Consider the following 10,869-nt stretch of genomic DNA (forward strand, 5'->3'; position numbering starts at 1 on the left):
ATTTTCAATAGAATATTCATCATTGCATATTCAGTAATCCCGGCTGTCCCCGACACTGATGATATCAGACTTGGGACGTGCAACAAGCGTATCGTCATTCGACAGATTGCAATGAGAGTTGGAAATACTTGAGAGCAGAAACGGGAACGGGTGAAATTTTGAACCAGTCCTCATTTAAAGGTGAGGCTACCTAATCTACGCGTTCTGAATAAAAAAAAGATGTGCCATGAAACACAGCCACCCATTGGAATTGGCACTTATCTGAATTTTGCCATGCCAAAGTAATGTGTACGAAAATGGTAAGGTGTGCATCAGAATGCATATGCAGTGTTACCTTGGTTCTCAAACTTAATCCGGTCGACAAGTCTGCATCCCCCCAGAAAAAAAAGCACTGGCCTTGTCCCAAATTGGTACCCCACCCCCAGCCAGAAAGCTATGAATGAAAAAGTATGCAACACAAGGGGCCGTGCCCTTGCTCGCTTGCTCACCAAACCCCTGCCATCCACACCATTAACACCCTAGACTTTTTACTTCTCACCCTATGCAATTACCAAGCTTGCTTTTGACCTTTTCAATCTCATTTATAAAGCTACTTTCTTCTATTCTGCAGTTCTGTTTTGCCCTGGTTTTCACCTTCACAGTGCAGCTCTCTTTAGAACATTTTTTAGTTCCTCATCACAATCCTGGCCTTGCACAAAGTCAGGGTGGAAATGGTGGTTTTAAATAGCAGTGGTTTGAATAAAGTAGGGATGCGGGAGTTCGGACAGTTCTTTTTTAAACGTAGGAGTAATAGCAAAGATGGGTATGACAAAGAAGCGAATACCAAAGTTAGCACAACAGAGCCTTTCCAAACCTCCTATTCGTTGTGCAAACCTTGTTTAAAGGGCCACATTTCCTGCTCTCTCTACTCAAAGCTCTGCCATTTTTAAAACCAGACTGTTTAAATCAGCCACTTCCCCACTTTCAGTATCTCTCACTTTTTGCTATTCTCAAAACTTCTCCCTCTTCCATTCCTGCCTCACGTTACGAGATAAAGAATGCAGAGCCCTCAAATATTCCAACTGTATTAAGGTACTTTAAGCAAACCTTGGCCATTGCTTAAAATCGCCACTTTCCCTTCAGCTCTCTCCATTTCTGTTCTAAACCACTTTTCTCCTCACCATCACCAGGCCATGGCAACTGACTACTTCATGCAAATCCAGGACTGTGATGCAGCACTGCAAATGGCAGCTGCGTGACGACAGGCATACAATTTTATGTATATAGGAAGAAATGCCAGGTATGTTTTCTCCATTTAAATGCTGTCTGAGGGACAGAGTACAGCTGTGTTTTAAATGGAATATGTGCTAGGGTGTTTATTCATATATGCATCTTCATCCACCCCCTATATGAAAGTGTATTGGGGTACACCTTCCACTGAAACAATGCAATGCGGACAAGACTGAATCTGCAGTCCGATATGCATTTTGGATGCACATCCAATTTATGAAAGTAGTTCTAACTATACAAACTGCATACCATACAAACCATCGGTCCATTTCTCTCACTACCATGTAATTGGACTGACAGTGACACTCTATGTCCTTGGGCAACACTATCTCAGAACCTTTTAAATGAAATGCTAAGAACCGAACGGGATGCGGGTAGTGCTGTGGTCTAAACCACAGAGCCTAGGGCTTGCTGATCAGAAGGTTGGCGGTTCGAATCCCCGCGATGGGGTGAGCTCCCGTTGCTCAGTTCCTGCTCCTGCCAACCTGGCAGTTTGAAAGCATGTCAAAGTGCAAGTAGATAAATGGCATTTCCTTGCACTGCTATGGTTTGCCAGAAGCAGCTTAGTCATGCTGGCCACATGACCCAGAAGCTGTCTGTGGACAAACGCTGGCTCCCTTGGCCAGTAAAGCAAGATGAGCGCCCCAGAGTCGTCAACGACTGGACTTAACAGTCAGGGGTCCCTTTACCTCTAAGAACCGAACCTAGGATCTTGTGATTACAAAGCAAGTTCACCACACGTGAGCTACAGTCCCTTCACCACTGTCAACTTGAATTAATGTACAGGTGTGAATGTCCTTTGAGGCTCAAGTCAACCGGCAATGCAATTCATTTCTTTCAATGGTATATCCAAACTGGAACTCATCTTTCAATAAATAAAAAAATCTCCTCAGTGGGAAGATTCCAGCTACTGCTCTGATTTTCTTTAGCCTTTCCTTGTAGTTATAAGGCCCACAGAAGAGCAAGCCTTTAATAGTTGAGTTTGGGGCACAGGATGCCAACTCTAGCAAAAAAAAAAAAGCACTCAACATACATTTAAAGACTACAGTGGTTTATTTGGGGGCTGGGGGACCTCAAGCAGATTCCAGATGGACACACGTCATATCAGTAAATAAAAGAGACAGAGAAGAAAATCCAAGAATTAAAATGAAGTGGGCAGGGAGGCCATGAACAGAGAGATACTGCTGGGTCAGTTGTTAAAAGGGAGGGGGGGGAGTCAACTTCAGAATCCAAGGACCATCCTATCACGAAAGCAGCATGCTGGAGACGCAGGTACATCACCAAGTGTCTCCGAGTGTATAGGACTTACAAGAGCAAAAAGAGAGAAACACTATCCTCTCGGCAGGCTCATGAGGAGGATGGGTTGCGATTACACGCAAGCAACAGACTGCTGCTTTCTGCCTATAAGACTGGGGCTCAGCTTCTATTCAGCATGGAGGAGAATGATGTCGTGCTAATGGTTCGACTGCCTTCCATTCATCCAAACAGTTGTTGCAAAACAATCTCAGTGCAGGTGCCAGCAGCTGCAGTGGTATGTGGGAGAACAACATGGGCACGCAGCAGTCCGCGACTTAGTCGTTTTGCTTTTCTGGAGCAAAGGCATTTGGTTTCTGTGCAAAGGTTTCCGCAACCAGCAGTGGGAAAACCAGGGAAGCGTCAGCATAAACCTGTCAAGAGAAGAATACTGAAGAGTGTCTCTCCTCAAGAGCTTTTCATTTGTTAACTCTTAAACTCACTGGTCTTGCCGATGGCAAGTTCCATGTCCCACCCCTCCCAATACCGTGATCTGCCAGTCCCCTCCTTTCCCCGCATGTACCTTGACAGGCTTGGCATCCATGCGGATCTTCCCCCAGGAAACTGCTTCGTCAGGCCGAGCTCCTGAGTCTGAGCCATCAAACTCCTGTGCCGTGTTGACGTATACAGAAAAGTCAGCACCGTTTCTCTGAGGAGGTACAATAATTGAAGACATCAGGCATATGGAGCAGAATTGGCTCAGTAGTAACCAAAGGTCTGCTTGCACGGCAAATCTGATACCAAATACAACTGTTCCACATCTGGACTTGGAGATAAGTGCATATGTATATACAAAACTACCTTATATCAATTTAAGACAAGTGGTCCATTTATTTTATTCTAACTGATCTTTTAATTGCAACCGGGGGGGGGGGGGAGGAGGAAGGGGAAACAAAGCATATCAATTTAAGATGAGTGGTCCAATTAGCACAAAAGCACTATGAGATTTCATACAAAGTTCCTTCCTCGTGGCCAATATCCTTTTAAAGAGATGGCAGGAACTGAACCAGAGATTTTCTGTGTGCAAAATGTGTACTCATTTACTGAAATATGGGCTCCCTTCCCCCAAATATCAGGAACTTCCAGGGCTCAGCCTGGGAGGCTCTTGAAAGTTGCATGGGGTGCCTTGGGGGTGAATCACTCAAGGCTCAATAGGTTCAATGAGCCTATATACGTTGGCAGGACTTATGCAGCATATGAATTCATTGCTGACCACCGGCCATGTCAGCTGAGGCTAATGGAAGTTCAACAGCATCTAGAATTAGCTCCCCATGCCCAAAGCCAGCAAGCAAGCAAGCAGCGTCATGCTATCTCAACCCATGCGCCTGTTCTACAAACACATCCCATGGTTTTGCAACATCTTCCACCCCAAACAAACCCTGCCTTTCTGCACAGTGCATTTGTTCCTACTACACAATCTGCCTCACCATGAGGTTGGCGTTAGCAATGTGGTGCTTGACTAGTCCTCCTCCCAAGATGATCATTCCTGTTTTCCGGGCAAATATAGCCTGAGTATTGATGAGCCTCAGATCTGAGAGAGAGATAACATTAAGTATTAGACAAGCAGCACAGCAAACAGCGTCATACTTTTGGGGGGTGGTGGTAGACCCAGAATGTCAGGTACACAGCATACAGATTCTACTAGCTGTCTCCCTTCCTCTGAAAGTAGAAACCAGTGGCAGGTACATAACAGAAAACATGGAGAGACCAACTTATGTTGCACAAATCTCAGCTCACCTTCCACAATGTCCAGCACAAGGCCTGGTTTCTTATAGGAGTGGAAGAAAATCATGTCCCCCAGAGAGCCATCAGTCAACGCTGGACTCAGTACAGGGATGCTGTTCTGCCAGGAACACAATTAGCATTATAAGTGGAAGTGGGTATTTCATATGGCAGAAGTTAACGTATCCTGGAAGGGAGGGCAGAGCGTGGGAGTGGGAGACAGACGTGAAATGCAGAAAAGCAGTAAATGCAAAATACAGAACTATGCCTTAATGGCTGGATGGTAGGGGTCAAGGCTAGCAGCTGGAAAATGAATGGGACTGCGAAGCCAGCAAAATAATAGGCTCTGCCATATCAAATACATAGGACAGACCCTCAAATGATCGAAGAGCGGAAGGCAGGCATCCCATCAGAAGTGAGAAACAAGCAGCATTTCAGCCAGGTTACTAGAAGCTAATCTTAACAAAAGGTGAGGTATGGAACTTAAAACACAGAAGACTTCCTCAGCCTACCTTTTGTGCCCAGTAATAGACAGATTCGGGATTGTTGATTTCCTTGCCAAGCCGAGCAATGAACTTTGATGGAGTCCACTTCACCCCCTGAAAAGCAGGGAGACAGACCACAACTTCAGACCATGCCAACTTCTCCCTAGATTGGTAGGGAAGCTAAGATCCGGTGTGGACCTGCACAGTCTTAACATATGCAATTTCAAAGAAAAAGAAAAATCCTCTATGTGGGAGCAGATAAGAAACCCAACAATACTAGCAGGGGAAAAAAGAATGAATGGCATTGAGATCACACACTAGATAGAGTAAGACATGTCTCAGTCACTGTTTCATCCTCTTGCATGCTATGAGTTTTTCCATTTCCAAAGATAAAGACAGAACTCACGGCAGACAGCTCTCAAGTGTCTTTTGCAATTACCACATTTGGGGGGGGGGGTATACATGGGGAGTGGAGAAAGAATAATAGCACAAAGGCATACCATTCCTAACATTTCAGCTCTCACCTCTGTGTCCTGCTCTGTCACCATCTGGTCCAGGATTGGCATCAGCCAGTCCTCAAACTTGCAGTAATTGTCATTGGGCACCAGCAGATTCCCAATCCTGGAGGAGAGGAGGACACAGCTGGGAAGTAAAGCCTGGCTAGGGACTTTGCTCCCTCACAAGGTAAAACATACAGTCAATCCCCCTCCCCGCAGCAGAGTACGAGACAGGTTGGATCATACAAATCAGAGGAGACACAAGAGGGATCAATTTCTCTGATCACAAAAAAACCCACCAATCTTGTTTCCCAACGGTGGCCATCAGATCATCATCCCTCCCCATTACAGGTAAAGGTAAAGGACCCCTGAATGGTTAAGTCCAGTCAAAAGAGACTATGGGGTTGCGCTGCCCCTCTCGCTTTCAGCCCGAGGGAGCCGGTGTTTGTCCAGACAGCTTTCCAGGTCATGTGGCCAGCAAACAGCTTCTGGCGCAACAGAACATTGTGACGGAAACCAGAGCGCATGGAAATGCCGTTAGCCTTCCCACCGCAGCAGTACCTATTTATCTACTTGCACTGGCATGCTTTCAAACTGCTAGGTCGGCAGGTGCTGGGACAGAGCAACGGGAGCTCACTCCGTCACAGAGATTTGAACCACCAACCTTCTGATCGGCAAGCCCAAGAGGCTCTGTGGTTTAGACAACAGTGCCACCCGCATCCGACCCCTCCCCACTACCCCCTGCTGGTACCTGTTAATCCCACTCTGTCGTAGTTCCTTTCCACGCAAGCTGAAGTCTCCAATGTAAGTGGGTGCCAAGCATTTGATAAGATCTTCTTCCACACCACCTGCTGTGGTCACCAGCACATCCACCTATACAAACCAAATAATGTAGGCTATAGTGCTTGCCAAGATTTGGAGCTATGAGCATCTTTAGACCGGAGTTCTGTAAAGGGGTTAATCCATACTTAAGTCATGAAGCATCAGTAGCCAGTATCTCTTTCCCATAAGCGGAGGTAGTTCTTTTGATGTTCTCTCCAGCCCAACAGAAGATGGCATACAATGTTTATGAGAACATACCAGGGAGACAAGAATGATATTGGTGTAGAACACCAAGGATTCTTCTCTCCCCTTTCCCAACCATGTAACTCAAAAAAAGAGAGATTTTTCCTTGATATACAGAAGAAGGAAACACCTCCCAGGTTTGGACAATACCATGTTGTGTTGCACCAGAAAGCGGATGGTCTCACGGACACCTGAGCTGATGAGGTTGGAAGTGAAGCCCAAGAAGATTGTACAGCCTGTTAGGTGGCGGGAACAGGGATTCAGGTCAGCATGGTTCCCTTCATCCTCTGCCAGTGGTGTCAGCTTCGCTTCTATCTGCAACGAAGAACCCAACTATCTGAATCAAGCTTCAGCACAACAACACAATGCAGGGAAGAAGAAGAGGAGTTTGGATTTGATATCCCGCTTTATCACTACCCTAAGGGGTCTCAAAGCAGCTAACATTCTCCTTTCCCTTCCTCACCCACAACAAACACTCTGTGAGGTGAGTGGGGCTGAGAGACTTCAAAGAAGTGTGATTAGCCCAAGGTCACCCAGCAGCTGCTTGTGGAGGAGCGGAGACACGAACCCGGTTCCCCAGATTATGACTCTACCGCTCTTAACCACTACACCACACTAGCAAACTTCTTGTTGCTTGTACCTAGCTATTTAGGGCGGTGATGTACTAAACTTTGTGGTTTAGTGATTGTGCCACCACCACTGGGATTGAACTAAATGGCAGCACCACAAAGTTTAGTACGTCACCGCCCTAAATAGCTAGGTACAAGCAACAAGAAGTTTGCTAGTGACATATGAAGGAAGCTATACAAAAACAGGTGAATGGTGTAGAGAACTGAGTGAAGCATCAATGCACAAAATATGCAGATTTGGAGAAAAATACTGGTTTTGCCACTTTATCTTCAAATCAGAAAACCTGACCATCAGAAAAGTAAATAAATGTAAGCTGCAGTTTTTGAAGTCACGAAAGATATTGACTATGTGTTCTCAATCAAAATAGGACTTCCTATCAATCACTGTAGATGTTTATGAACATCATACCAGCTCAGACTTATAAAATATTGTTCACACCCAAGGCTTAGAGCAAATAGGACTATGGACTATTGCTGGGAAAGGGTAAAAAAAGTATTGAACTTCAGTGTTGGCTAACTCTTAGCACTGTATGTGTAGATGGGTGTTATCTCTCTTTGTGCAAGACACATGACTGGTGTCAGAGAAGAATGCGGTGATGTACACAAGAGCGTACATGCAGGAATTTATAGAGGCCTCTATGTGCTGCAGCAAAGCAGCAAGCTAACTCCACAGTTATGAGATCCAGCCCAATTTCCCTCCTTTCCACCTGATCTACCACAGTTCTCATCATCGGGACTCATCCTGGCTACTCACCATGCGGTTGATCTCGTTCACAGCCTGCCCAAAGCTGGTAGCCTGGAAACCCGTGGTGAGGTAAGACTGGAGCAAGGCATGATAGTCTAATCCACGGTCAAAGTCATAGCCATGCACTGTCACGCTCCCCTCAGGTAGTCCCTCACTGGGCTTCAGCACAGCAGCCACTGCCCCAGCGGGTAGGCTGCCTGCCACATTCTCCATCAGGTGAACACTGGGGAGGCTGGCACCCTAGGACAAAGATCGTTAATTAAGAAGACTCCTGAAAAAGCATGCTTTCAAAACTTCTTGCCATGTGAGTATTACAGAATCTTAGTGATAAAATTTCTGCCCTTCCAAAAAAGGGAAACACAAGTCTTAGAAACTGAGATATGAAAGCTGGGAGCTAAATGGCACATTAACCTAGGTTATGGGCACAACAATGGAATGTCTAGGCACGCTTTTTTAATAACAAGGATACAAAGCTGAAAATGCATGAACTACAGCTAAAATATTATGTTCATTTTTCACATGGTCTAGTCCTTTCCCCGCCCACCGCCCTAATATTCTTAAAAGGGTCTCTTCTCCTGTCTTTAGAGAGGAGCTGGAAGCGGGGAGGCAGAAAAGGGCCCTCCTTTTCTTCCACTCTGCAGTTTTAATCCAAAATCTTAGGTGCAGTACTGCGCCCAGAGCTCAGAAACTACTCGCGTTAATGAAATTCCCTGTTGCAAAATGCGTGTAGAACAATGGGAGTTTCAAACGCTGGGGAAACAGCAATTTTCACCATCTGTCAACTTCAAGTACTCTGGAAAGGCTCGTTCCCCACACCACCACAATGTAGAATGTCCCTGGACAATTCTTCCCAGTTGAGCAAAAATACAGACAGCGGTTCAAACTCTTGGCCAGCAGCGGCAGGACGCGATGTAAGAGCATGACCAGTACTGCAACCCCAACCACAGTGCTCATGCTGACAACAACATGGTGCTTTTGTTAATCCTTATTGCATTGCAGGGAGTTGGGTTAAATGACCTTCCAACATTTTGACTTCACCCCCAAAAGTGCACTCCTTTATTGTCAGAGGGATGCCAACTAATACTGAATAATAATAATAATAATAATAATAATAATAATAATATGATGATGATGATGATGATGATGAATTATTATTATTAAAAGATGAAGAATTTTTATTATATGATGATAAAGTATTATTATTATTAAATGAATATTAATAACAACAACTTTATTGCATTGCAGGGGGCTGGTCCAGATGACCCCTGGGATGCCGTCCAACAGATACATTCAAAGCAGGAGGAAAAAAGAAATGCAAATAAGCACCTTCCCGGCCCCGCCCACAACGCAGCTATTGCCCCACCCAGACCGCCCGTCGCTTTGGCAAACCGGACTCCCGATGCGCCGGCCTCGTTTGCGGCAGCGCGCGCATGCGCCTGGGGCGGGAGCGCAAGGCGGGGCTCACCTGCGACCTGAAGTGGTACAGCCCGGAATTCTGCCGCTGCTGCCTCCGGCATAATGCCCAGGGTCGGTTCCAAATATTACGGAAGGGGGTGTGTGGGTGAGAGAAAGAGAGAAGGGAGAGAAAGACAGGGAACTTAAAAGACTCCTGTCACCACAGGGTAGGCTTGCTTAGCGCCATGTTCCCCGGTCAGGAGGAGTATTGAAGGCTCTCCTCGCTGGGTTGCGAGGAGGCCCCTTCTGCCCCTCACGCGGCGGGGCCGGGAGCAGGACGGCGCGCGAAGGGAACGGCGGCCTTACCTCATAGAGCAGGGGCCGACCAACCAATGGTCTCCTCTCCGCTGGTTCTACGCAGGCGCTCTCCTCGCCGCCTCACGGAGATGCCGCGGGAATCCCCTCATGGCGACGCAGGGGAGCGGAAGGGGTTAAACGCCGGCGGCGGGAGGGGGAGGCGCTCGCGCGGCTCGGCGTTCGGACAGGCCGTCTTTTTTCTTTCCTTTTTCTTCTGCTTTAAGGAAGTGGGCGGGGCGCAGATCGGAAATCGCAGGCGCAGCGTTGCGTCGACGGCGAGCTTCAAGTAAGGGCGGAAGTGGTATGGGCTGCTTAGAGATACTTTTGTCTTCCGTGGGCATCTGAGAAAGTGCGGGCAGTGCGTGGGTCGCGGGGAGTGAAGGCAATGGTCCAACCCCCTATAAAGCAAGGATCTTATGCTCAACATTTCCCCCCCTTCCAAATTTATGCTGTTGCATACAGATATCCCTTTATGGAACAAACTTTGCCTCTGGTGACTGTGGCGTAGCTTGAACTACAGCTCAGTGGGTTGATGATTTTAGCCCATTTTCTTATCCTGGACAAATGAACACTGGAGTTCCATGTATGATAAACTTAAAACGTACGCTGTGTGTATTAAAAACATAAAAAGGTGGTCCAAAAACAGCCTGTGCAAACACCTCAGAACTAAGTGCAACTCACCCTTCTAACAGAAATACCACCTCCGACTCAGGTGAGCTGGGGGGGGAGCCTTGTGACACCTTAAAATTGTGTGTGTGTGTGTAAAAGGTAAGGTAAAGGACCCCTGGACGGTTAAGTCCAGGCAAAGGTGACTATGGGGTGTGGCTTCATCTTGCTTCAGACTGAGGGAGCCGACGTTTGTCTCACATACAAACACACAAATCATGGAATTGTAGAGCTCGAATGGACATAGTCAAAACCCCTGCAATGCAGGAATCTTTTTGTCCAACATTGAGCTTGAACCCAGGACCCTGAGATTAAAACTCTGCTCCATTGGAGGTTTTCAAACGGAGATTGGGTGGCCATTTGTCATGGATGCTTTGGTTTGGATTTCTGCATTGCAGGGAGGTTGGACTAAATAACCATTGGGGCCCCTTCCAACTCAACAATTCAATGATTGGTAGGTTCATTTCACACATTCAGCTGAAAGTGAGGAGATCTCTGAGGACCCACTCTCTGCTCCATATGATCACAGCTTCCATGTCAGCTACATCCAAGTCAGTCATTCTCACATGCAGATTTCCCTTGCTATAGAATGACTGTGTTTCTCAGAGGGGGTTAAAGGAAGGACAATTCTGTATACAACAGCATAAATTTGGAAGGGAAATATGTTGGGTGTAAGATTCCTGTTTTGCAGGGGTTGGACCAGATGACCCTCGGGGGCCCTTCCAACTCTACAGTTCTAAGAGCCT

General features: G+C 46.6%; 1 protein-coding gene across 3 annotated transcripts; it reads right to left on the bottom strand.

Annotated features, from left to right (window-relative positions):
• Positions 1-2,303: 2,303 nt before the first annotated feature.
• Positions 2,304-9,664, bottom strand: DHPS (deoxyhypusine synthase). 3 transcript variants are annotated; one of them, XM_035116367.2, is made up of 11 exons: positions 9,467-9,664; positions 9,171-9,209; positions 7,715-7,945; positions 6,482-6,646; positions 6,018-6,139; positions 5,294-5,390; positions 4,797-4,883; positions 4,300-4,405; positions 3,990-4,093; positions 3,086-3,211; positions 2,304-2,936 (listed from the first exon to the last, which is right to left on the bottom strand). In XM_035116367.2, the coding sequence occupies exons 3-11, from the start codon at positions 7,916-7,918 to the stop codon at positions 2,841-2,843; spliced, it is 1,107 nt and encodes a 368-aa protein (XP_034972258.2). In that variant the 5' UTR covers positions 7,919-7,945; positions 9,171-9,209; positions 9,467-9,664; the 3' UTR covers positions 2,304-2,840. The 3 variants fall into 3 exon arrangements, with proteins under 3 accessions (XP_034972258.2, XP_034972257.2, XP_034972259.2); XM_035116366.2 differs by lacking the exon at positions 9,171-9,209; XM_035116368.2 differs by lacking the exon at positions 9,467-9,664 and having other exon boundaries at positions 9,171-9,453.
• Between the last annotated feature and the right edge of the window lie 1,205 nt (positions 9,665-10,869).

The sequence above is a fragment of the Zootoca vivipara genome, chromosome 4 (assembly GCF_963506605.1).
Source record: "Zootoca vivipara chromosome 4, rZooViv1.1, whole genome shotgun sequence".
In the NCBI taxonomy this organism is placed as follows: Eukaryota; Metazoa; Chordata; class Lepidosauria; order Squamata; family Lacertidae; genus Zootoca; species Zootoca vivipara.

Excerpts from the sequence above, each read along its gene's own strand:
- DHPS (XM_035116366.2), bottom strand. The coding sequence starts at position 7,918 with ATGGAGAATGTGGCAGGCAGCCTACCCGCTGGGGCAGTGGCTGCTGTG. Across the intron at positions 4,884-5,293 it reads TGACAGAGCAGGACACAGAG|GGGGTGAAGTGGACTCCATC; the intron begins GTGAGAGCTGAA and ends CCTGCTTTTCAG. Across the intron at positions 4,094-4,299 it reads TGTGCTGGACATTGTGGAAG|ATCTGAGGCTCATCAATACT; the intron begins GTGAGCTGAGAT and ends TCTCTCTCTCAG.